Source organism: Chelonia mydas, chromosome 3, assembly GCF_015237465.2.
Source record: "Chelonia mydas isolate rCheMyd1 chromosome 3, rCheMyd1.pri.v2, whole genome shotgun sequence".
Classification (NCBI taxonomy): Eukaryota; Metazoa; Chordata; order Testudines; family Cheloniidae; genus Chelonia; species Chelonia mydas.
The window spans coordinates 81,003,174-81,029,949 of NC_057851.1; the positions used below are offsets into that span (position 1 = coordinate 81,003,174).

At 45.5% G+C, this 26,776-nt stretch overlaps 1 protein-coding gene across 2 annotated transcripts in view; it reads right to left on the reverse strand.

Annotated features, from left to right (window-relative positions):
* The window catches only part of AK9 (adenylate kinase 9), a 226,282-nt gene that overhangs the window by 42,909 nt on the left and 156,597 nt on the right, over nucleotides 1–26,776 (reverse strand). For both annotated transcript variants that reach the window (XM_043542772.1, XM_043542770.1), the window contains exons 28-31: nucleotides 15,644–15,706; nucleotides 13,264–13,473; nucleotides 8,423–8,641; nucleotides 4,943–5,156 (exon numbers count right to left, since the gene is read on the reverse strand). In XM_043542772.1, coding sequence (XP_043398707.1) covers nucleotides 4,943–5,156; nucleotides 8,423–8,641; nucleotides 13,264–13,473; nucleotides 15,644–15,706 — 706 coding nt within the window. The remainder of the gene's footprint in view (nucleotides 1–4,942; nucleotides 5,157–8,422; nucleotides 8,642–13,263; nucleotides 13,474–15,643; nucleotides 15,707–26,776) is intronic.

The window sequence follows — 26,776 nt, forward strand, 5'->3', positions numbered from 1 at the left end:
TAAGACACAGAGGGGTGAGGATTTGTGGTGCCACAAGCCTCCCCTCTTTGTTCTACAGGGATCCCCTGGGACTTACTCCCCGAGTCAGTTGCCTGGAGTTCTCGTCATCTACAGAGACTTTCCCTGCTCTACCCTGTGCTTCCTGGTCCATTTTTTTCACACTGGAATTGTGGCTGCTGTCAAGGTTCCTCCCCCACTCTGAACTCTAGGGTACAGATGTGGGGACCTGCATGAAAAACCTCCTAAGCTTATCTTTACCAGCTTAGGTCAAAACTTCCCCAAGGTACAAAATATTCCACCCTTTTGTCCTTGGATTGGCCGCTACCACCACCAAACAAATACTGGTTACTGGGGAAGAGCTGTTTGGACACGTCTTTCCCCCCAAAATACTTCCCAAAACCTTGCACCCCACTTCCTGGACAAGGTTTGGTAAAAAGCCTCACCAATTTGCATAGGTGACCACAGACCCAAACCCTTGGATCTGAGAACAATGAAAAAGCATTCAGTTTTCTTACAAAAAGACTTTTAATAGAAATAGAAGTAAATAGAAATAAAAAAAAAGATCCCCCCTGTAAAGTCAGGATAGTAGATACCTTACAGGGTACTTAGATTCAAAACATAGAGAACCCCTCTAGGCAAAAAACCTTAAGTTACAAAAAAGATACACAGACAGAAATAGTTATTCTATTCAGCACAATTCTTTTCTCAGCCATTTAAAGAAATCATAATCTAACGCATACCTAGCTAGATTACTTACTAAAAGTTCTAAGGCTTCATTCCTGGTCTATCCCCGGCAAAGACAAAATATAGACAGACCCACATACCCTTTGTTTCTCTCCCTCCTCCCAGCTTTTGAAAGTATCTCGTCTCCTCATTGGTCATTTTGGTCAGGTGCCAGCGAGGTTACCTTTAGCTTCTTAACCCTTTACAGGTGAGAGGAGATTTCCTCTGGCCAGGAGGGATTTTAAAGGGGTTTACCCTTCCCTTTCTATTTATGACAGCTGCTTTGGTGGGTAGGGGATCCCATATGCCTGTCCAACTCCTAGCCACAAGAACTAACAGAGTTAGGGTCAGCTAGCTGGGTGCAGCCTGGGCACAGCTTATAGCCTTCTGAACCCAGGAAGGCTGCCTCACAAATAGAGCACTGCTTGGATTTGATCTGGTGCTTTCTTGGCCTCTCTGCCATGCCTGGATAGGGGCAGAGGAGCCAGCAGGGAGATGCTGCAGCACAGTCTCAGGGTGAATTAAACTTAAGCTTAAGACTGACCCAGGGAGGAGGAAAGAATCCTGAAATAGAATAGCTCACCAGGGCCTGAAAAAAGTGAAAAAATAAAAGAAGCAGGAACAGTGTAACTGCCAACTGACTGCTGCCACAGAGACAGAGAATCTGGCAGCAAGTGGGAACAAAGGCGGTGTAGCAGGGCATGTGGAGCCAAGTCTTTGATATGCCTGCATGAGCTGCAGATTGGAGGGGAGAAGCCCAGATGTCCAGAATTGGGGAGATGCTGGGCTGCAGAAAAGGAGGCTTTTATATTGATGGGTGGTACTGGTGGTTTTATTATGCCTTGACTGGTCAACAGTACCAGTCAAAAGTGAAACAATGGTGTGAGGACATCTCAGGTCAGGACTGGATCCAACAGCACAGGCAGCATATAGATAATACAGTCCTCTTGGACAGTACATCTAGCCCCTGATTCTGGAGAGTGGACTGGATTTCTGTCCCTTGGTGGTGCCAGAAGTACTGGCTTCATATGGACCATGGTCTTCGGTACTGATGACTCCTTTTTTCTTAACATTGGTACCTTGCCTGTCCTAGGATGGTCCCACCCCTTTGGCTAAGGATGGTTTTGGGGCACTTTTGCCTCTCTGTACTGCAAAATCAGTACTGTGCTCCTTGTGAGCGCCTGACACTCTTGTAATGGTGTGTGGAGTCCACATGATTTAGAGGGTGTTGGAGAGGAAGTCTTCTGTATGGATGAAGACTTAGAGAGGGGGATATCTCACATTTTTTTAAGAGTGTTTGTCATATATTTCTCATACATAGTTGGTTGCAGGGCTGCTGCTAGCAGGTCAGGATTAAATATCAGATTTGAACTGGCTATAGAACTTCCATCATGGAAACGGATACAAAAGATGTGTTCTCTTTCAGATACTTTAACGCATTCCCAGGTATGGCTGTTGCCAGCTCAGATAAGGTGTAGATTATACACAGTGCCACCTACTGGCTGTACATTATAATATACCTTTAGCATTCCATCACAGAGTGTTTGGTCTTACCTTCCTCAATTCTCTGCTTGGAAAGGTCTTTAGCCCTGCTCTCATTATTCTTGGAACCAGAGATCACTATGTTCAAAGGGGCATTTCCCAGTGCCTCTGAATGTACACGGAGGTCTAATGGGTCAGGATTGGACTGGGGCCCCATATTGTACAGTCCATCAGGAATCTTCTTCTAAGCATGTATTCATGCCGTGATTGTTGCTGACTGGGAAAGCCCAAAGGCAGGCCAGGCAGATCTTGAATACTGGGATCCTGGCGTACTACAGTAGAACCTCAGAGTTAGGAACACCTCGGGAATGGAGGTTGGTCATAACTCTAAAATGTTTTTAACCGAACAAAACATTATAGTTGTTCTTTCAAAAGTTTACGAATGAACATTGACAATACAGCTTTGAAACTTTACTATGCAGAAGAAAAATGCTGCTTTCCCTTTATTTTTTTAGTAGTTTACGTTTAACACACTACTGTACTGTACTGGTTTTTGGTTGTGTTTTTTTTGGTCTCAGCTGCTGCCTGATTGCATACTTCCAGTACCAAATGAGGTGTATGGTTGACTGGTCAGCTTGTAACTCTGAGGTACTACTGGTAGCATAATGTACAGGGGAAGTTTTTTGGGGGTGTCTAAAAACTACTAAACTACTCTCACTAGAAACTAGCTAAAAACAGGTTTTAAAACTATTTACAACTAACTACAGTTTTTGAACAGGAATGCTAGCTAATGCTGCAACCACTAAATAGGTTCTGTCTCAGCTCAAGGGTGATAGAAAGGAACTGGAGAAGCCATTAGCTTGCATGGTCTCTTATGCCCTTGGTTCAGAGCATGAAGAGGAGAAGGGCACAGGTGCAGACCAATGACACTGCCAGCAAAAAGGAATGGTGTTCCTAGCCTGTTTGTCAGAGGGTGGAGATGGATGGCAGGAGAGAGATCATTTGATCATTATCTGTTAGGTTCACTCCCTCTGGGGCACCTGGCATTGGCCACTGTCGGCAGACAGGATACTGGGCTGGATGGACCTTTGGTCTGACCCAGTATGGATGTTCTTATGTTCTTATGTTAAAAATCTTCTGGTCCCAGGCATGTGGAGCAAATGTGCACCTCAAGCAGAACACCCATAGGGACCTTCACTTGAAGAAGAATTAATTGTATTTTTTATCTTTTAATTACACTAGTTTCAAATAAACTGTTAACTAGCAAAGCAACTAGAGTGGACAGGTGAATCTAGTCCCATATCTTTAAAACACCAATGAAAAAAATATTATAAAAGCAAGCATTAGAATCATATAATTGTATGACTAAAGCAGAGATGAGTCTCTGTCAAGGGGTTCCTTGGAATCTTTGACTTTCTGTATTTTTTCCAAATCATGAAAGTTGCCTACACTAGTCACATATTAAAGAGCAGCCCTAACATTAAGAAATATTGAATTGTACTGAAAGGGGCAGAAAAAGCACCCAATATAGAGCCTCATTGCATTTCTGTTCCCTGTTTACCTCTCCAGAAGTATGATGGCTGATACTTGGCTGCACTGACAATTACTATTTTTATATGAGAGGTGGGAACAGTGAACATGGTATTTCCCAGTGGCAAATGGGGAGTTTTATACCAGCTGTTTCTATTTTATTGTGTACCCAGATATATAATGGGAGCATTATATTAAATGAGCTTGAGATTCCTCCCACTGCATCAGTTATTGGATTTCTCAGTGTAAGAGACATAAGGAGAATTATTATATGTACTACAGTGGCACCTACAGGCCCCAACCACCATCAGAACTGCTTATGCTAGGCACTATAAAAACAGCACTTGACCTGAAGACCTTACAATTTAAACAGACAAGGAGTGGATGGAAAGGGATAGGACATAAAATCATCACTGGAACTGAGGCACAGGAGCCTAAGTGACTTGCCAGAGTCACTTAGCATAGGATGTCTGTCAGCACTAGGAACAGAACTGAACCTGTATCTCCCAAGTGCCAGTCCAAGGCTTAACCACAAGAATATCCTTCGTTTCTGAGGAGTGGGGACAGGGTTGAGATGGTGAACACAGATATTTCTGGCTGATAAATAGGATAGTGGGAAAACTAACTGCAGCATTCTATGCATGGCAACAGCAATAATTTTAGTGACTTGTTTGTAACTTCTTGCTAACATGATTATGAGAGGTTTCAGAGTAGCAACCGTGTTAGTCTGTATTCGCAAAAAGAAAAGGAGTACTTGTGACACCTTAGAGACTAACCAATTTATTTGAGCATAAGCTTTTGTGAGCTACAGCTCACTTCATCGGATGCATAAAGTGGAAAATGCAGTGAGGATGTTTTATACACACAGACCACGAAAAAATGGGTGTTTATCACTTCAAAAGGTTTTCTCTCCCCCCACCCCACTCTCCTGCTGGTAATAGCTTATCTAAAGTGATCACTCTCCTTACAATGTGTATGATAATCAAGGTGGGCCATTTCCAGCACAAATCCAGGGTTTAACAAGAACGTCTGAGGAACAGTGTGTGGGGGGGGGGGGGGGGGGGGCGGGTAGGAAAAAACAAGGGGAAATAGGTTACCTTGCATAATGACTTAACCACTCCCAGTCTCTATTCAAGCCTAAGTTAATTGTATCATACAACCCCAATTATAAGGGAAGCTCCTACCCTTTGAAAATACTGGACCTTACCTGTAGTTTTTCCAGATTTTGGAGGTCCCACAATTGCTATCTTAACTGGCACAGGTGGCTTGGCTTTTGGCTGACGGATAAATTTAATGGGATTTTTCATAAATTTTTCTTTATTTTCTTTACTTGAAAAAAAATAAATATATTGTCGGTGGATTACAGGCAAGCTTGGAGTCTGTTGATTTTGGAAAGGCTTGATTACATCTCCCTCACTTAGCTGTAACATATACAAAAGTGGAAAAAGTTATTTACTGATATTTGTTTCTTTTCGTCTCCTCTTCACCCGTCCTACAACAGTGGATTTATGGACACAGTGTTATGGAAATACCTACTGGAAGGAAGCAACGATTTCTGAAACCTTACCCCTGATTACATAAGCCTCAGACAGAATACCATCCCTGAGCTAGAGAAACTTCCAGGAGCAGAAAGGAGGATAGGGTATACAAGACAGTAAGAGAAATAATATACAAGCAGTGGCATACCATCCAAAGGGGAGGAGGGAGGCATGTAGGATGGGAGAAGAGGACTCTATGACTGACAAAATTATCAGTAAGTAATTCTCCTTTGTCATACATCTTTTTCCTCTCCCATCTTATTACAGTGGATTCACGGACAGACTATGGCTGTAGCAAGCAGTATCCCGAGGAGGTCCAACCTTACCATATTACTAGTAAGGCTCTGAACCCAAAGGAGGTATCCTGAGAAGCAACTGTTCCAGATGATGATAATACATAAAGAAGCACGAATATAACCATATTGCTACTTCACATACCTTGGAAGTGAATGCTTCTTTGCACTTACTTCGCGAGGGGCTCACTAGCTGCAGATTAAGCCCATTGTGAAAGCCTGCTCCTTATTCAGAGTTTGAGGGCAGATTGGACTCACTGCATCCATTAAGTGGGCTGATGTTGGCTAATCCCCAATCAGAAGTGCTCATCTTTTATTCAGAAGGTTGGCCAAGAACAAACACACTGAAGGAGGGTGATCTGTGTGAGCCAATATCATATATTTCCAGAATACTTTGTATTTAGGCTAAGTTATATAAATACAAACTGTACTCCTGGAATGCCTTTTTTTCTCTCCCCGTGCATACATGTGGGTCAATTATGTCTGTTCCCAGCTACCACAATAAATCCAGTATCCAAAGTAAGCCAGATCACCAACATGAGGTTGAGAAATATATACCAGTTTTTAATGTACACAGTGATCCATTAACCTTAAATTTAAAAACATTATTGGTTCAAAAAGACACGCCCATAATCAGAGTAGCAGTGACATACACTAAATAGAAAAGGTTCTAGATGATCTACTACAGGATGGTAGCTTGGACATATTAATTTCTAATATACAGACAAAGATTACTTTAAGGCTTAGATTGTTTTATCTAATGGTTTTGATTTTGTTGATATTTTTGTATTTTTGCTCACAAGCTGTGGTAAAATAATATCCCATATGAACGCTCTTACTTCTGCTTCATATATGCATTTATCAAAGGTGTTCTCCCGATGCTCTGAATCAAGGTGACAAAGGGGCAGGAGGACTGTTAGCCAATATTATATATTCCCAGAATGCTTTGTATTTAGGCTAAGTTGTATAACTATAAACTATACTCCCCAGATGCCTTGTGTTTATGCTAAGCTTTATTGTAGAAATCTACTAGCAGTTAAACTGTTGTAACTTCTGTTTTTGTAGAATCTGTCAGATGGAAGAAATATGTTTTGCTGAGGTTTGTCAGATATGAACTGTATGCTAGGTACAGTAGTGTAGATGTCTCTACAATCTACTGACATCTGGAACGTTATGTACAAACCCCAGATAAGAAATGATGTGTAAAATCTGTGGATTTTTTTATCTGTCATAAACAAAGGGAATATAAATATGAGCAAAATTAAGTTCAGAATTTGGAACAGAGAAACAATGTAACTGATGCAAGACTGTTCTCGAGATTGATACTGTATTAACCTTTCTGTATTGTGCTGAGATCAATCTTTGATTAATAAATTGATTGAGCCTGGTTATCAGACATTTTATCAATAAATATTTATCAATATTTGTCCTAGGGTTAGGCAATCATGGGAGCATTTCAGAATTCATTGCCTCCTTAGTCCCATGTGGGGCGAGGGGAGGGGTACCATAACACTATCTATCCATGGAACCACTGTTGTCGGATGGGATAAGAGAGAATTCTATACCCAATTTAATGTCCAGAGCATTACTCTATTTCTGGTCAGAACAAAGAAAAGAATAATTAATTCTCTGAATTAAAAACAAGTGCTGTCCTGTGGACTGACTGACAGAGGGTACACTGCTCAGTAATACTTAGGTCCCATGCCACTGTATTCCTGAGCTATGCATCTGAAGAGGATAATATTGAAACACCGCTCTTTGGTGGCTACAGACTGCCATACTACACATTCTACCCTTCTCAGATTCTTGGTTTCTCATTAGTGTATCAGGTCCCTTCAAACCACATGCCTTAGCTCCATAGGATGCTAGGATTCTGCCTTAATCCACTTCCGGTGCTCACATTCCTCCTTCTGGTTTGTTATTCTTATCCATTTTCTCCTCCATAGTCTTGTCTTATCTTCAAATCCATAATTATTTAATCGCCAATTGGCATATCTTATACCTTCTGATCTATGAAGACTTTGGCTTCCTTAATTGTACTCATCTCTATCTGATCCTAAAGCACTCCTATTTTCTCCTCCATAATTGTCATCATCTTCTACTTCACACATCCTACAGCATTGACAAAACAATATCTTGATTCCATCTAAAGACAGTCTGGTACCTGCTTCTTTCTGCTAACAGAATTTTTGAACCTGTGTCAAGTGTTAAATTGTTCTCTTCCTGACATGCTCTCTCTTAGATTTACTTTTGCTAACTCAGATATGTAAGAATCTCTTCTCACTTGCAAAGCTGTCACTCCTCCAACTGTATCTTTCTACTCTTCCGTCTTCAGGAATTTCTTTGCTATTGTTGTTTCCTGTTCATTGGGCTTTTCTTAGCTTAGCTCTGCTCCTCGTTTTTTACTCACTCACAAAACCAAGATGCACTTCTAGCATTCCAGCAAAATTACATCCAGATTACCCACCATAACTTTGTGTTAATCACCCATAACTCCAAAACCCTTTTACTTGTCTCTACTGCTCCTGCAAGGCTGTAGGAACTTCCTGCTTGCTATCCTATATTTGCTGGGTCCTAAGTATCATACATTTCTTTCTTGCTCAGTTCCACCTTTGATTGTACTAGTTCACAAACCTCTATCTGCTCAATGCTCCCACAAATCTTACAAAATATCATTAATCAGTGCTTAAAACACAACACTAAACTGACCAATTCTTGTTATTAATAGTATGTGCTCATCATTGAAAATATTCAGTGATGTGCTTTTCATAATATTTTATCTTAATTATATGGGCATAAAGAAGACAAGCAAGTATTACTTCCTGAAATTATACCTCAGCCATTTAATTACATTACCTTGATTGGGTCCCATTGACCAAAAGAACTGGGATGTTTATAAGAGAGAACCAACATCTTGCGTGCAAGTGGCAAACTTATTGGGTAACATTTCTCAAAAATGCTTTCTCGATTTTCTACTAGATGCTTCAACTTGCTATACAGTTGGTAACGTACAATGTGAGGTTTTCGCCCTCCATTGATGGTGATTTGTGATATCAGCAACCTTTCAAGTTCTTCCTGAATAATGAAAGAATTATGTATGACAAAAATCATAAACATGATCAAATGTTGTAATAAAGAGTGATATGAATAATAACTGCCATTAACTATTAGTGATCTTTGGACTAAATCCTCTGCTAGTGTAAATCAATGCACCTCCATTGACTTCAGCTGAAGATCTGACCCCTCTGTTTTCATTATTAACATTTGTATTACAGTATTACACTATGTTAAAATAAAATCAGAAAACTATAATTTCCATTAACTTTGAAGACTCTAACTCTATTTAGCTAAACTTTTAAAAAGTCTCTTATCAAAATCAGAGAAATGTCATATTTTTTTTCTATTTTACCTGACCCCCATTGCTTATTTAGCTATTATCTATGCATAAAAAATTGTTCCCCAGTCCCTCCTGGTCCATTTTGATAACTTGTGGCCACTGGTGAGCTGGAGCTCATTCACGCAAACCGGTTGTTAAATTTAGAAGCAGCTTTAGAACCGGTTGTTAGGACTCCCTGAGCTCCCGGCTTCAGAGGCTCCCCCGGCCCCTCCCCCTCTCACGGAGCCTCAGCGTGCCGCGCCGCCAGCGCTCTGGACTGCCCTTGGGCAGCTCTGCAGCTGCTGCTGCTTTGAGCAGCATGGTAAGGGGGCCGGGCCGGGGCTGGGAGGAGGGTTGGATAAGGTGCAGGGAGCTGTTGGAGGGGGCAGAGGTTCTGGGGGGCAGTCAGGGGATGGGGGCGGGCAGTTGGGTAGGCAGTCACCACCCCAGAAAGTCCCACCCAGGCTGGGGCTCGGCTGGGGCAGCCCCCCAGGCCAAGGGGGCCCCGACTCGCAGCACTAGGGAGGGTGCATGGTGTAGGACTCTGGAAGGGGTCTGCCTCTCAATGCACTATGTTCCCCTTCTTCTCCCATCTCCATGCACCCAGAAAGGTTTGCTGGCCAGTGCCTGGGGAACGGGCTATGAACCTGCTTTCTCCCTGTCCCCTTTGGAGTATTTTGGGCCCAGAGGAAGCAACGCAGAGGCCGATACGATGCTGCCTTGCTCAGGAGCCGCTGCCAAGCTCCATGCTGCTTCCTGCCTGGCCCAGGAAGCGCGACCGGCTGCGCTGGGCAGGGAGATCAGGCACCGTGTGACTGGGTGCCGCATAGGGCTGGGGAGCCAGACCCCTGGTGGCAGCAGCCTTTTCTGACCCAGGAGCAGGGCAGGGCCGGCTGGTGCCATGGCTGGGGGCTGCCTTGGGCAAGCTGGGGCGACCCCAGTCTCTCCTGCTCCTGCACTGTGGGGCTGTCCGGCCTCCGCCGCTCGGGGGTGCTCACATCCCGCGGTGGGGAGTTGGGAAGAAGGCAGCCTTTGCCTGCAGGGAGCCGCCGCCTCACATGCCAGGAACGACCCCACTGATGCAAGGGCTGCAGGACTCCTGCTCCACCAGCAGGCACCTGGGATGGAGAACGGGCCTGGGGGGGAGAGGCAGGAGGGGGCAGGACAGAGCCTGGGGGGATGGGGAGGCAGGAGAGAGCCTGGAGGGCAGGATAGAGCCTGGGGGTGGGAGGGTGGGAGGGGGCAGAACAGAGACACATCCCTTAAATCAGCACTGTTTATAGGGAACCGGTTGTTAAGATTTTGGCAGCTCATCACTGCTTGCAGCAGGTCAGTTTCTGTTCTTGATTGACTTGATATAGTGGAGTCAGGTTCGGTGGATTGTTTACTGACACTATGAACATGTTCTTATCTACACTATACATGAATCCTGTCAGTTTTACACAGGGAACTCCAGAACCCTAACCTGAGCTGTCCACTGTCCTCCCAAATAACAGGGGACCTGCTCCTCCTGGCTGCCCAATTGCATTCCAGTGAGGGGTCAAAAGAGCCTCAGCAGATTCATTGCACCATCCTCTGCTCACATATTACAGCTCAGCCACTTAATTACAATATAAAAATTGTCTGTTTTCTAATTAATCTCTTCCATCTGTCTGATCCTTTTAGAGAGGCTGCTATCCAGTGTTTTGATATCAAAATTTACTATTGCATAATTGACTGAGATGCCACAATACCCAGTGGTGGCAATAACAAATGAAGAAGATAGGAAGAATAAATTATTTATTAATAAATAAACCTGCTTTTTAGACAAAATTTCTTGGGTATCAGTAATAATGGGAAAATAAATTTTGAATAAGTTAAAATGAGAGTTAGATACAGTAAGAGGAAAATACTAACCTGTAATTGTGGCTCTTAAATTTACTATTTATGTAGATCTATATTCTGGAGTCTTTGCTTCAACCCATCATAGGCAGGGTGCTATGCAGCACAAAATACTAAAACAGAAACCACCTCTCCAGTAACTGATGCCTATGCACCTCTTGAGACAATAATTACCAACATTCTCATCTACTTGTTCCTTTTTGACCAACTTAGTCACCAAGATACTAATAAAACAAATAATGTACTCCTAAACTTCAGTGGTGAGAATGGAAGAGGAATGTGGATCTGTAAAAATACTACCTTCAAAAAACATGCAGTATTCCATTAGTTACACCTGGACCCTTTAATGTACTTGAAGGAGTCTAAACATGTCACTGCATAAAAGGCATTAAAAGGTTCAATTTTGATTGTCTCTCTCTGATTTGGTATCATATTTTTTTACAAGAATAATGTTTTTTTAACTGTCATCCTGCAAAGTTATCTTACACTCAGAAAGGGGGCAGAGTTGCAATCAACCCCATAACCATGACAAAGAGTAACAGCAATAGAAAATTATCTTTGTCATTAAAGCAAGGAGACATGACTAGGGTTACACTGCAGGAAGCAGTTCAGCGGAGTAAGAAAATGACATTTTTACATAGCCACTTTTCAGTTTAGAACTTCACTTTAAAGTTAGTCTCCCCACAAATTAACGGAAGTGTGTATCTCTGGGTGTAAAACAATGGCCTTTCTCCCCAACTCAATCCTCCCTGAAATGCAAGGAGTGTTAGGAGATTATTCAGACTCCTAATCCATTAATTGGTAAAAAAGTAATTGAAGCCTGAGGATGTCAACATAGTTACAGTGGCAGTAGGTGTCACTTAATGGTAAAGCTTAGAATTAGAATTTTGTGCTAGGAAGCACTCAACTTTGTAATGGGCAAAAGACCCGATCTGGGAATAAAAATATATTTAAATACTAATATTTGTAGAAAATAAATTGTTTTTTGAAAATTTAATTGGTGTCAGGGGCTGTTTCAGTCACTGATGAATAAAATGTGAAATCCAGTTGAAACTATTCTGCAGATTTTAAAAGAGCTGTGACAGCCAGCCAGAAAGGGTTACACAACTAGCAGGCTAATTGACCCAGATTGAACATTTAGAGACATAGCTGTAGATAATGATTGCGTTTTGTATGTGTTTACATATATATTGTTAGAGATTGACAATGTAACAGGTTCCTGTCTGTTGATATATTCTGTTAATTCAGAGATCGAAAGGAGATGTTAACTTTTAGATTAACTGTGAATGTAGTAATATCATTGTTTTTCTTTCTCTTTGAAGTCTGTAGTAATCTACCTGTAAATGATGGGAAATGAGAAGTTGCCTTATGCTAATCCATGTAGCTAATTACCAGTGATGCTTAGGACATAGGAGATCTATTTCAAAGCCACAATGCTTCACCTACTGTCAAGACAGAGGCTGCCAGAGAACTATAAAAGGAACTCTTGGGCCCTGATCCTGTTATCTCAGATCTGCTTCAGCTTAATCACGGGAAGTCTGAGTCGCAAGATTGAGGTCTCCAGCTCCAGTCTGGATTGCCTTGATATTGGACATTGGACCTATGGAACTAATTCTGAAAGAACTTTTTGCAACTCTAAAGCTCACCATCTCAACTTTGAAACCTAAGAACTTTATTCATAGCTGTATGTATAATGATCTGTTAACCTATACTCTCTCTTTTCATTTTAAATCAATTTTAGTGCAGTTAATAAAAATTGGCTGTGTGTATTTGGGTAAGATCTAAAATATTCATTAACCTGAAGGGTAATGTGTTTGATCCTTTGGGATTGGTAGAACTTTTTATATGATGAACAAAAATTTCAGTAATCCTCATCATATTTGACTTGGCTGTCTGGGTGGGAGCCCAAGGCTGGATTGTTTCAAGGAAACTGTGTTTTTAGCTTCTGGGTAACCAGTAAGGTATTGTAGCAGCTGTTTTGTTGCTGTCTTGGTGACTCTAAGTATTAGAATAACCACCAGTTTTGGGGATCTTCTACCCTATTCTTTGCAGGGCAATCTGATTGAGCAATCTCAGCATGGTCCCCCTGGAACACTTGCACTTCCCCCCCCATTTTTCCCCATTCATCTTTCTGGAGACAAAATTTCCATTGCCTGCAATGAGATTTAGTGAAAACTTTAGAAGAACTTCAGGATTTTGCTCAATACGAATTTTGCCTGAATGAGGATCTCAGAAATTTCATTCATAGATGTGACAGCCAGAAGGGGCCATTGTGATTATCTAGCCTGTCCTCCTGCATTAATTAGCTCAGAAAAAGGAAATAAAGATCTCAAATACTATAACTTTGAAATCTGATTACTAAATTAAATCAGCTATAAAACTGGAAGCACTTCTTGCCTCATGCCAAGTTATTTGATAAAGTAGATAATGAAGAAAGTACCTGTACTGCTTGTAAATTATTACTATCTGTTTCATACTTTTCTGTAATTTCATTTTTCATGCGTTCAGCAGCATCAGCCTCCTCCTCTTCCTCCTCCTCATCTACCTCTTCCTCTTTTGGGAACTCTTCTTCAAGAATCATTTCAATATCTTCTTCTTCATCTTCATCCTCTTCGTCACTAGCCTCCTCCTCTTCCCTATATGCTGCCGCCTAAAGTATAAAATGTTCAACTGTTTCATGCCTACTGTACAGAAGTTCCGAAGAAAGAAACGAATATTTATTCTCACACACTTTCCCCTTTTTTGTCCACCGTTTCAGCTTATAAATAATTTGCAAAGATGGTTTTCAGAGATGGGGAAAGAGTACACTATTTCACTAAGACATACCAGCTTAAATAGAGAAGTTTAAAAAGTTTGCTTCTGAGGAAGACTTATTTTGAGCGATAGTTCATGTTTTGTTATGATTGATTTTTTTGAGTCAAATTCAAATTTTTCTTCATAAATGTTAACCAACTTACAGTAATTGAGCTTCAAATAAAGCTTCTGGTTTAACCAGATACAGTATTTATCTATAAAAGCTGCTGAAATCAAAGTGCAGACTTATCAGAAAATATTTAATAAAAACCAAAAACTTAAGTATTTTTACACCCTTCCACATCTCCTTGCCACTTGTCATTGTTTATCATTGTAACTAGTTATTTTGGTAGTGGGAAGAAGTTCACTGAATCTGGGCGCACAGTTGGGAATGTTGAAAAAAACAAATTTCTGAAGAATACCATAAATGCCTTTAATAATGACTTTTATAAACAATGACATGAACTGAACAACTAAAATAAACTCCAATTTGTTTTTTGGAAAATGGAAGTCTTAATTAAAAAAATCTAAATAAGTAACTTTTAGATTAATATTTGGAAAGAAAACACAGAAAACACAGATGGCTTGAATGCAGTTGTAGAGTGCAATTCTGCTGACATAAAAGAAATGTGTTTTAATTACTGTTTTCTAATGCACTGTAGCTAGCATGTTTTGGTATTTGCAGTTTGACAGGGTTTTGTTATAAACAAACTTGTTAGCTGACACCATACTGAGAATACCCATGAGGAGGAAAAGAGTTTGAATACAGTTCTAGTACATTTTGTAACTATGTTGAGTATGGGCATAAACCATTATAACTTCATGTTTCAGAGTAACCATGGCCTCAATTCAACAAGATGCTTAAAATGTGCCTCACCTGAAGTTAAGGGGACTATTCACGTGCTCAAAGATAGGCATGTCGCTTAAGTACCTTGCCGAATAGAAGTTCATGTTTACAAGTAATTTAAAACACAGTTACAAATATTCTGTGGACAGTCTCCAATATGCAGCTTTGTTCCCAATCAATAGTAAAATGCCTTAAATATCTGATTAAATTATAATGGAAAAAGAAAGGTGTCAAGGTTCCTTCCCCACTCTAGGGTATAGATGTGGGGACCTGCATGGAAAACCTCCTAAGCTTACTTTTACCAGCTTAGGTCAAAACTTCCCCAAGGTACAAACTATTTTACCTTTTGCCCTTGGACTTTCGCTGCCACCACCAAATGTCTAACCGGTATTATTTTATTAGGAAAGAGCCCGTTTGGAAACATCTTTTCCCCCAAAATCCTCACCAAAACCTTGCACCCCCCTTCCTGGGGAAGGTTTGATAAAAATTCTCATGAATTTGCATAGGTGACCACAGACCCAAACCTTTGGATCTTAAGAACAATGAAAAAGCATTCAGTTTCTTAAAAGAAGAATTTTAATAGAAGAAAAAGTAAAAAGAATCACCTCTGTAAAATTAGGATGGTAAATACCTTACAGGGTAATTAGATTCAAAACATAGAGAATCCCTCTATTCAAAACCTTAAGTTACAAAAAGACACAAAGACAGGAATATCCATTCCATTCAGCACAGCTTATTTTCTCAGCCATTTAAACAAACAGAATCTAACACATATCTAGCTAGATTACTTACTAAGGTCTAAGACTCCATTCCTGTTCTGTCCCCGGCAAAAGCATCACACAGACAGGCCTAGACCCTTTGTTTCTCCCCCCCCTCCAGCTTTGAAAGTATCTTGTTTCCTCATTGGTCATTGTGGTCAAGTGACAGTGAGGTTATCCTAGCTTCTTAACCCTTTACAGGTGAAAGGGTTTTTCCTCTAGCCAGGAGGGATTTTAAAGGTGTTTACCCTTCCCTTTATATTTATGACAAAAGTTTCTCACAACTTCAGTTATAGTACTGCTACTGCATGTCACTCTAAATAACACTTAGATATTATGATCATAGACATTTTAGATATTCCTAATACAGACCAAATCAAATATTTCCATTTTTAAATTTCTTTCCATTATATTATTCTTACCTCCCTTTTCTTTTTGGCTTGCTCTGCTAAAAGTTCTGCCCTTCTTTTGGCAACCTTCTCTTCCTATTAGTGAAAAAAAGACTTAATAAAATAACAATACTTTGAATTTCTGTAACGCCTCTCATCCAAGCATCTCACAGTGGATCTCACCTTTTGTGACATACTAATAAGAACCAAAATCTTATTAATTTGGGACCAAATCCTGAATTCCATAGGTTATCCTTACTCAGTCCAAAACTCTCATTGAATCAACATGTCTCAATAAAAATGAGTATGAACTTCAGGATTTATCCCTCTGTATTTATTAAGAGTGGAGCTGGAAGTATCATGTAAAGTTAAATTTGCTCAACATTTACTGTTTTAAGACCCTGTTTTCAGTTGCTTATAACTTTGAAGAAGTGTAACAATTCAGGCTGCAATTTTCTATGCTGGATATCTGCCTCATTCTGCATTTTTGGGGAAAGTATTTAAAAAAATGGTTCAGCTATATTTGAGAACGAGATGAGGGGAAAAAAGATGTTCCAACCATGCTGATAAAGTTCTTACAACCTTCATGCTGAGATGCTCTAGTGCCTCCATGCTTTGAAGTAAGAACCTGAAAGGGGTCAGCTAAGTGTCTGATGTGCCTTCTATTGCTCAGTCTATACATGCTCAGTACCAACCTTTTAAGGTTTTGGCAGCTAAATTCTCCAAAGATTCTATCTGATGGGCATGCCATCCAGGGCTGTAGGAAGCTAACCTGCTATTGTGACTACCACCTGTTGTAGGCCATTGTGGTGCTGGGCACCTAAACAGAGAGTAGGGACACTATTTATTTTTTGTTTCTCTCAATGCCCCCCAGCTAGACCTAGGCAGCGTTAAGGAGGAGGAGGAAGCTGCAGGGTGGTATTCAACTGACTAAACTACAAGACCGTATTTCCTCTTCCTGCAATCTCGTGCCTCACTTGCTAAGCACTTTCTAACTTCTGCAACAAGTGAAGCAGGTGTTACACAGACAACAGCCTCATTAACTACTTAACCCTGATTAATTCTCTGAACACCATCCATCCTGTGCCCTGAATGGGGAAAAAATAGTATGTGATCATGCAATTAAAAATGGTCAGTCTTAATTCTGGCATTTCCTAACTTTTGAGTGTTTGACTTTGCAACCTTATCATTCTTTTGTGTATGTAATTGTTTTTGTGTATGTAATTTCCTACATTTAAAAAAATGGAAAAAATATTCCATCATATGGAACCATAATGACTCCCACATAGTTCATTAACAAGGTTAGAAACTTTAGCTCCACAACACAGACATGTGCCACTTGAACTAACAGAGTAACTAATGAGGATGAGGCACACATTTTGTCAGCAGGATTCAAAGCTATTTGCTGACAGCAGAGAACTATGGAATTCCAGGTTCTATTGTAGGTTCCGAGGTGAGTGTGCTCTAGTGGTTACAGATCCTTCTTTCCCTGCTCATCTCCTGAATCCTGAGTCCTTGATGGGCCTGGCCTCTCCAGGCCATCCTCATCATAGTTTCCCTTCTTGGCTCTTCCTTGGCTCCTCATCTCTCTACGCCCTTCCTCCCGCCCCGTGTCTCCATGTTCCAGTCCCCCCCACTGGCTCTTAGTTCCAGTCTCCTCCTTCGCTACCCTCTAGACTTAGCTCCTCTCTATTCAGCATTCCAGTTATGTTGCTTTCTCCTCACCCTTCTCACTGCCTGGGCAGTAGAAGAAGAGCATTAAGATTAAGAGTACAGGAGAGAGAAAGTCTTCCTGCTTCCAGTTCCTGTGTTTGGCACCTCAGCAGCCTCTGGTTGCTAGCAGAAGCAACTGCAAGGAAAGTCCTGCTTCAGACCCTACAGCCCTGGGATGGCACAGGTTCAGTACAGATGAAAACTTCTTAATCAAACTCGAACAAATCTCTACTGAGCCTACACAAACTTTGAATTTTAGGGGCTCATAACTTGACCAAATTTGGGCAGTTTTCCATGGGGATCACTAAAGGCATATCCCTGGCACCACAGACCCCCTGTGCCAAATTTCAAGCCCCTGTTTCAAAGCCTGGAGACACCAGAGCTTCTCAACCAAACAGTTGGAAGAATGCCCTTGAACAGAATCTGACTAAACCAGAAGTTCTCAACTGGGGGGCGCATCAAACTTTTCAGGTAGGCACAGTGAGCTGTCTAAATTTGAGTGAGTGGCATTGTGACCTGGTGCTTGTCCCCTCCCCTTCATTTTTGCAGTCCTTCTGGCACCTCTGATCTGAGCAAACAATGCCATCTAAACATCAAATGACATTGGCAGCAGTATTACAGGTTAGGAGTGTTTTAACGGTATCATTTGACTTGCATTTTGAGTAATTTGCTAGGTGTAGCCTACAAAAAATGTTAAGTAGAAATTAGGCTTTGGCCTAAAGTTAGCCTAACTGTAGAAAAGTATGGGAAATTGAGTTTGCTAGTGTGAGCAAAAGTTAGATAAAAACTAGATAAGTTGAAGACAGTAAGACAGGAAAATAGAAGTTAGCAAGACATGACCTAAAGTAGGTTGTGGCTATGTTTTGGTTGTAACTGGTTTGAGAAAGGTTTTTAATATGTGTTTTTGAGAACTGTGAGTTTGTTTTATTAAAATACTACTTATATTGATAGTATGGAAAGGACATTGCATATTATTTAAATCAACATCTGCACCAATGTAAAGAACTAATAAGAAGCTGGCAGAAATATCATAATGGTAAGAGGCAGTTAATTATTATTAGAAAGGATTACACAAGGAGTAGTTTTGTTAATTTGGGGAGAGCTCCAATTAACATCAAAAGGGTACTGTTAGGTTCCAGGATTATAAGGTTGCACTTCATTCTGTTGTAAGTGGACTAATCACCCATTGATACACCATTCCATCTTTGAGTGAAATATAATTGTAGTTTAGTGTCAGTGGTAATTGCATGCCTGTTTTCTTAATTATTTTTCTTTTGAATAAAGTTTGGTTTGGTAATTCAAAGCATCATCTAGTGGTGTTTCTATTAAATAAAGTTTCTGTAATTGACTAGAGGCTCGAACCTGAAAACTAAGCTGGGTTTTTTTGTACCCTTATCTTTAGCAACTTAATATTAATTGGGAAAATTTCAGCATAAAGGTTCTAGAAGGTTACCCTGGTATCTCCAGAACAAATGCATTAGCAATGCTAGGAGGCAGTATCCTTCTTGCTGTAGTAAGAGGTTACTGTGGGGGTGCCTCAAAGTAAAAAAAATGCTAAGGTGGAGCATGATTTAAAAAAGGATACCCCTGGTCCAAACAATTAGGTTACCATAGATATCGGTAGCTAGATCTCTTTGAATATATTTAATTCACAGATCAGCTATCAGCTTTCCTCTATTACTGCTTGCTTTCAGAGCTCCTATATTTTGAACGAGGACACAGGAACTGAGGGGAGCTGAGGCTGACACATCTGCTATTACAGGATTTTATATCAATGCCATAGGGCCAAGTTAGTAGAGAATCCTGTGGTAAGAGCTCCAGGTCCAGCTATTCACACTCATGCAATTTTCCACCCCAGAAAAAGCCAAAGAACATAGATAGAGGCTCCTCAGCATGAGATGAATGTCATCTTGAGTTCTGTCAGATGAATGTGGGAGAAAACTCCAGGATAAAGATCCCTTCACCGCAAATACTCTACCACCATTTAAACCTGATGTTTAAATGCATCACATGCAGAAAAACTATCTGTTCATCCAATGCAGGACCGTCTGAAGTATTGCCAGCTCTTGTGATGTTATCAAGACTCTAATGATCTAGGGTGTTTTTTTACCTGTCTCATGAAAACATAATGAGAGGCTGCCAACTCCCTTATTCAAAATGGCCACCATCACCTATTACTGTCAATAGGGCTGAAATCAGCAAGATGCTGTCATTTCCCTACAGTCTATCTGCATATGTAAATGAGGCTGCCATAATAAAGTTAAGAGACAAGGTAGGTGAGGAAATATCTTTCATTGGTTCAACGTCTGTTGGTGAAAGAGACAAGCTTCTAAGCTCCACAGAGCTCTTCTTCAGGTCTCTTTCACCAAGCAGAGGAATGTTCAGACTAAGGAATCCAGAGTTCTATTGTAGATTATGAGGTGAGTGTGTGCTAGTGGTTACAGACCCTTCTTCCCCTGCCTGCCTCCTCCCAAAGCCTGAGTCCTTGATGTCTCTGGCTTTTCCAACCCATCCTCATCACAGTTTAATGTTCTTGGCTTCACATCCCTATACCCTTTTCCTCCTCCCCTGTGGTCCAATAAAAGATATTACCTCATCAACGTATCTCTCTCCTATCCTGGAACCAACACAGCTACAATAATACTTAATAAAGGTGGCTTCCACTTCCCACTGTTTTCAGTAAGAGTGAGGCCATGCCCACAGGCAAAATAGCTGCCACTCTGTGGTTCAGAGGGCTAGACTGAGCACAGGGATGATGCGAAGCAGCAGAGACCATGTGAAAAGTCGATGGGGAGAATGAGCAGGAACAGGGCACTGTAGGGAGCAAGAGGCAGATTTAGGAGTTGCAGGAGGATGGGGGGCAAGAAGGAGGGTAGGAGGAGTGCAACCTACACTCGGACACAGAATGTGCGGGGGGAGTGGGAAGGTCAGGGAAGTGTTACTTCTTGCAAAAGACTAAACCAATCCCATGTTGTTTTTACTGTGACATTATCACATATATAAATGATTGATATAATTTTCTGATCAGAAACATAATCATTATAGGGTTATTTCTGGACCACTACAAATACTTTCAACACTTTTTTTTTAAATATTTAAGGAAGAGATGCTTAAGGATGCTGTTTACTGGTTAGCTGCCTATTAGCTAACATTGATTAGTTGTTTCATACTTATTTGTCGTCTGTTCTTTTATTGCAGTACTACATAAACATATTGTGACAGGGTCGGGCCAGATGGCTACAGGAGAGTAATTTTTTTTTTGAAGCAAAAGATGTTTTTATTTCCATAACACACTTACAAAGTAAAAACAGCAGCATATGCAATGTGTAACACAGCAACCAATCACAATTGTTTGCTCATTAGCTTCAGGGGAGGGAAGTGTTCAAGGTTGCCCGGGCCCAGAGCGGGAGGCTTCCTTGACTCCCGTGGTCTTCCACCCTTCCGAGTTACCTGGTGGCCCAGAGCGAGGGGGCTTCATCGACTCTCGTGGTCTTCCACCCCCTCGAGTTACCTGGCACCACGCCCGAGAGTCACCAACAATTCCCTCCTCTGAAAGCACCCAACAAGAGGGGCAGGCTGTGGGGTGGACAATCTGGGGGGGGGCACGTGCACCCACGTGTGAAAGGACCCCTCTAGGGTGGTGGTGTCTGCAGCAGCAATGGCTGGGGCTGGGGTCCCTTACTCTCTCCCCCAATCAAAGGGTCAGACAAAGGGACCCGGACAGGGACACCGAGCAGAGAACCTCGGACAGCGCCCACTGCTCCTCAAAAGCATCAAGGGAGTTGGTGGACGCCGCTCAAAGGAACTCCGCCCGGATACGTGAACGGATCGAGGATCGGAAAACAGCCCCACAGTCACAGGAAACTCCATCGGCCAACCTCCTCTCTCTGGTTTTATAGATGGCCATTTTAGCCAGGGCCAGGAGGAGGTTAACTAGGAGATCCCGTGACTTTGTGAGGCCATGGATGGTGAGTGCATAAATAAAAAGGTGAGGGGAAAAATGCAACCAAAAACGTAATAGGAGATTTGTGAGGAGCCGGAACAGGGGCTGCAGCCTGGCGCACTCCAAATATACGTGCGCCAGGGTTTTCCTCACACCACAAAAGGGACAAGTGGGATGGGGGTGAACCGCGCCAAGTACGTGCCCGTGCTCACAGCTCCGTGAAGGAGCCGCCAACTGATGTCCCCGATGGGCCTCGGAACCAAGATAGAATATAGGCTGGCCCACTGGGGCTGCTCACCCTCCAAAGGTGGCAGAAGGTCTTGCCACTTTGTGTCGGGGCGGGACACTAGGGTGAGGGCATGAAGGGTGTGGAGTACGAGAGCGTATAGATGTTTCCTTGGCACGGTTTGGAAGCGTACTGGCTGCAGTTCATGCAGCCAGCTCGCAGTGAAGGGGTGGGGGGGGTCGATTGGATCTGCGGGGCAGGGGTCCAATTAAAAAGTCTGGCGGGCCTGGGGTAGAGGGTGGGCGGGTGTGCCCTCGAGCAGGACCCGGTCGAGGTAACCTCGAGCAGCGGGCGGCAAAGTGGCCTTCACCTCCTGAAGTACGCGCCGGGGGGGTACAAGGTCTGGAGAGCCCCATGCGCCGGGCGAGCGTCAGGGGATCCAGCCAGTCTCCCCGGTCATAGTCCAGGAGGTCTCCGACTCTCGTGACTTCTGCCAGGATCAAGCTCTGGCGCACCGAGCGGGACTCCGCCACCTGCACACGGAGCTGGGGGTTGTGTAGCAGGGGCTCCGCGAGGAGATCTACCCCCTCGGTGGCCGCCACGGACCTGGTCGTTAAAAACAGTTTCCAAGTCCGGAGGAGGTCCTGGTAGAAGACTGGCAGCCCAGAAAGGTCTCGTGGAAGACCTCCTGGACGGAGATAAAAGAGCTGCCGGTCATATCGGAGCCCTCGGACGCGGCGGAGGATGGCATGCGCCAGTGTGCTCCATGCCGAACTGCCCGCGCCATAGAGGAGCCTCTGTAGGGCCTGGAGGCGGAAGACATGGACCTGAGCGTGTAGACACTTCAGGCTCTGTCCTCCTTCCTTCAGGGGTAGATGAAGAACCCCTACAGGGGCCCAGTGCGTTCCTGACTAAAAGAACCCCAGAATCGATGTCCGGAGGTTGGTCAGGAAACCCGGGGCTGGGACCAGGGTGTTGAGCCGGTACCAGAGCTTTAACAGGACTAGTTGATTAAGCACAAGCACTCTCCCTTGGAGGGAGAGACATCAGAGTAGTCCCGTCCATTTCCGGAGCCGCTCTATCACCCCGCCCTCTAAATTTTCCCAGTTCTCTGGCAGAGAGGGATGCGTGGCAGAAAGGTAAACGCCGAGGTAGAGCAGCAGACCCACGCTCCACCGGATGGTCTGAAGCGCGGGTGAGAGGAAACTCGCCTGCCGCCAGTCTTCTACCGCCAAGCCAGAGCTCTTGACCCAGTTGACCCGGGCGGAGGAGGCTGCCGAATAGATGGCCTGGCAAGCCTCCACCTGCGCCAAGTCGCCGGGGTCCTGGATCACGAGGAGCACATCATCAGCGTACGCTGACAGGACCAGCTGCAGCTCCGGCTCCCGCAGCACCAACCCTTTCAACCTCCTGCGGAGGAGACAGAGGAAGGGCTCGATCGCCAGAGCGTACAGCTGGCCCGAGAGGGGGCACCCCTGCTGTACTCCTTGCTGAAGCTGACCGGTTCGGTCAGAGTCCAGTTGAGCTTAACCAGACACTCTGCGGAAGCGTACAGCACCCGGAGAAAACCCACAAACTGGGGTCCGAAGCCAAACGCCTGCAGAGTGCTCAGCAGGTACCCGTGGTCCACCCTATCGAACGCCTTCTCCTGATCTAGGGACAGGAGGGCGAACGACAGACCGTCTCTACGCCAGAGTTCCAAGAGGTCCCGAACCAGAAACAGGTTATCAAAGATACTGCGGTCTGGGACGGTGTAGGTCTGATCTGGGTGGATCACGTCCGCCAGCACAGACCCTAGCCGCAGCGAGATTGCTTTCACTACGATTTTGTAGTCTGTCTTAAGGAGCGAAATGGGACGCCAATCTCGTAAATCGCGGAGGTCCCCCTTCTTTGGCAAGAAGGCGAGCACAGCTCGCCTGCACGAGAGAGGGAGGACCCCGCTCTGCAGAGACTCAGCCCAGACAGTGACTAGGTCTGGGCCGAGGATGTCCCAAAACACGCGGAAGAACTCCACAGTCAGCCCGTCCATGCCTGGAGACTTATTGGTGGGCATACGACGGAGGGCTTCTGAGAACTCGGCCATAGTGAGAAGCAACTCTAGCCAGTCTCGATCGCTCGCGTTGACCGTAGGGAGCTCCTCCCAAAGCACTCTGCAAGCGCTAGGGTCGGTCGGATCCGGGGAGAAAAGACTTGTGTAGAAGGCTCGGGCCCTCCCGCACATCTCCGCCGGTTCCGTGAGGGGGGTGCCATCTTCTGCCAGGAGGCAGGTGACGTGTTCCTTGGCCCCCCTCATTTTCTCCAGGGCATAGAAGAAGTGGGAGCCGTGATCCATCTCCCGAAGGAGGCGGATGCAGGATCAAACAAAGGCGCCCCAGGCCTGATGGTCCTCGAGGGCCCGGAGCTCCCCCTGCTTCTCCCGGCACGCTCCGCAGAGGAGGGGGTCTTCGGGGCTGGCGGCCAGACACCTCTCCAGCTCTAAGACCTCCTGTTCCAACTGCTCTATCGCCGCATTTCTCCGTCGGCTGGTGCCCTGGGTGTAGTTGCGGAAGAAAAGCTGGGCGCGCACCTTCCCCAGGTCCCACCATCGCCGCGCCGAGGGAAAGGCACACCGCTGCCCTCGCCAGGCCACCCAGAATTCCCGGAAGGACGTCACGAAGCCCTCATCCTCCAACAGGCTGTTGTTAAAATGCCAACAGGCCAGCCCCGGCCTCTCCGCACAGAGGGAGGCTGTCACGGTGGCTAGGTGATGGTCAGAAAATGGGGCCAGGCGAATGCTGAAGGAGTGGGCTCGTGAGAGATGGAAGCGTGATAGATAAATGCGGTCCAACTGGGAGTGGCTCGACCGATGGGTTTCCACCCGGACAAAGGTGAACGTGGAAGTGTCATCCGGGTGGTGGTCGTGCCAGATGTCCACTAGGGAGTGATGTTCAACTATCTCCCGGAGGGTGTCCGCGGCGGCCGGGCATTGCTCAGTCCCCAAGCAGTCTCGTTCCTCGAGGGTGGTATTAAAATCCCCTCCCAGGACCAGGCACTCGTGGAATCTAAGGTGCCGAGGAAGGCGGATGCCTGCTGATAGAATTGCAGCTGCTCCGAGCCCGATGTCGGGGCATAGACGTTAACGAGGTTAACCACGAGCCCCTCTATATGGACCCGGAGATGCAGCAGGCGACCCTGCATGGCCTCGGCGACCCCTAGCACCTCGGGCCGTAGGTCGGGGGAGAACAGGGTCGCTACTCCAGCCTGCCGAATCGTGGAATGGCTAAAGTAGACCCTGTCCCCCCACTCCAGCCGCCAACTATCTTCGGCGGTCGGATCCGTATGGGTCTCCTGCAGGAAAATCACAGAGTACCCTCCCTCCCGAAGGAAGGAGAGCACCTGGGACCTGCGGAGAGCCATCCTACAACCCCGGGTGTTCAACGTTGCGATGGTGAGAGGTGTCATGGGGAGGGCCGGGGGGATCCTCCCTGGCAGGGACGCTTGCATCCCCCAGCGGGCCGCGCAACAGTCCTTGACCCATCCCGTAGGTGAGTGATTGGTCACAGAAGACGCAGACCCGCCAGTAGGCCACAGCATCCTGCTTCCCCGTCCCTTTACCTTCCCCCATGAGGGCCCTTGTGGCCCAGAGGATTTGAAAAAAATCCCCCCATCACTGGAGAGCAAGCTGTATCCTTGTTGTGGGAGCCACAGACATCCCCTAAAAACTTCCGCAGCTCTCCTCGCAGCTCATGGAGGGGTGGGGTTACAGTTTCCCAGTTGTTCCCCAGCGGGGCCCTTGGTGCAGCCTCATGGCCCACTAAAACGGGCAAGCAGGGTGCGGACCCCCGACGGGGTGCCTGATGGGCTGGAGCTTCTAGGCCCGCCTCAAGCCCTGGGGCGATAGGGCGCAGTGGAGGGAAAATAAAAGCCCCTAATGGGTCGGGACAGGAGAATGCAAAGGCCGCTCCCTGGGGGTCATCGATTGGAAAAGGGAAGGAGACAGCCCCAGGGGTGGCGATAACATCGCAGGAGATAGACTGGATAGGGGTAGGGGCAGAGGCGAGGTTCTGGGTTTCGGGAGGCGAGCAGCTGGATGGTGGTGCCTCCCGATCAGGCTCAAGGGTTAAGAGGGTGGGAGCTCTCAGTGATACCAGGCACGGGCTCCATGGTGGATTTAGCGGCTACAGCATCAGGAGGTGGATTATCTTCTGTTGGGCCCCCGCCCGGGAAGGAAATCAATTGCTCCGCACCAATGGGAGGTGCCCCTAGCGGCTCATGTCCCGGTCGCGTGGTGCCGGCTGTCACCTGAGCAGGCTCGGTGGTCGTCAGCGGGGTGCCATCAGCGGCCGGGTCGATGGAGGAGTCCAGGGGCTCCTCGGAGGTGGGAGCAGAAGCAGCAGTTAGGGGGAGGGAGCATGGGGAAAAGAGGGGTGGAGTGAGGTCGCTCAAATCAAGGTTTGCTGGCAAAAGGTCGTCCTCCCCCTGGGCGACCGGGGTCAGATCTAGGGCCTCGATATCCTTGAACATGGAGGAGAGGACACTTTCCGTCGCCCCAGGGTTCTCCCCGCTGGAACCTCCACGATGGTTGCCTCAGGGCTCACGGGGGCTTCGGGCAGTGTCAGGACAGAAGAGGCTTCCTCGAGGGTCTCCGAGGGGAGGGTCTCCCGTGGAGGGGAGACACTATCTTCCGGTGCTACCACGTCTTTCCCGGCTGACACCGGTGGATGGGACACACTTGTGGGCAAAGCGGAAGGTTCGGCATCGGTGCCCCCCTTCCTGGTCTTCCGGGGGGCCTCCGCCTTGGGTAGATGAGGCGGAGCTCGAGCCTTCCGCTTGCCTCGCTTCCCCTGGACTAGGGCCCAGCCCTCCATGGTATCATCTGGGGGCTGGTTAGCAGGGGTCGTATCGGGGGTAAAGGCGATGGCTCAGGGGTTGGAGGGGGTGGTGGGGTGGCATAAGGGAGGGAGGATTCTCCCTGGGGCAGGCTCTCTCCCATGACCGGTGGTATCTCTGCCACACCTTCCTCCATAGGCCCCGCCAGATTGTCAGCAGCGAGGGCGGGGCTCTCCCGCTCGTCTGGGCATTGTAGGGGAGGTGCCCCTTGGGCCTGAGCGGGAGAAGTGGTGGTCCGAAGAGGAGGGGGGGGCGGGTTTGGGTATCGGGTCGCCAGGGGCATCGGCAATGACGGGGCCGATGTCCTGCCGGGTCTCAGGGATCCCAGGTGCCCCTCCTTGCCGGGCTAAGGGGCAGTCCCTCTGGACATGCCCTGCCGCCCGGCAGAGGTAGCACCAGGCTTCCCCCGTGGAGA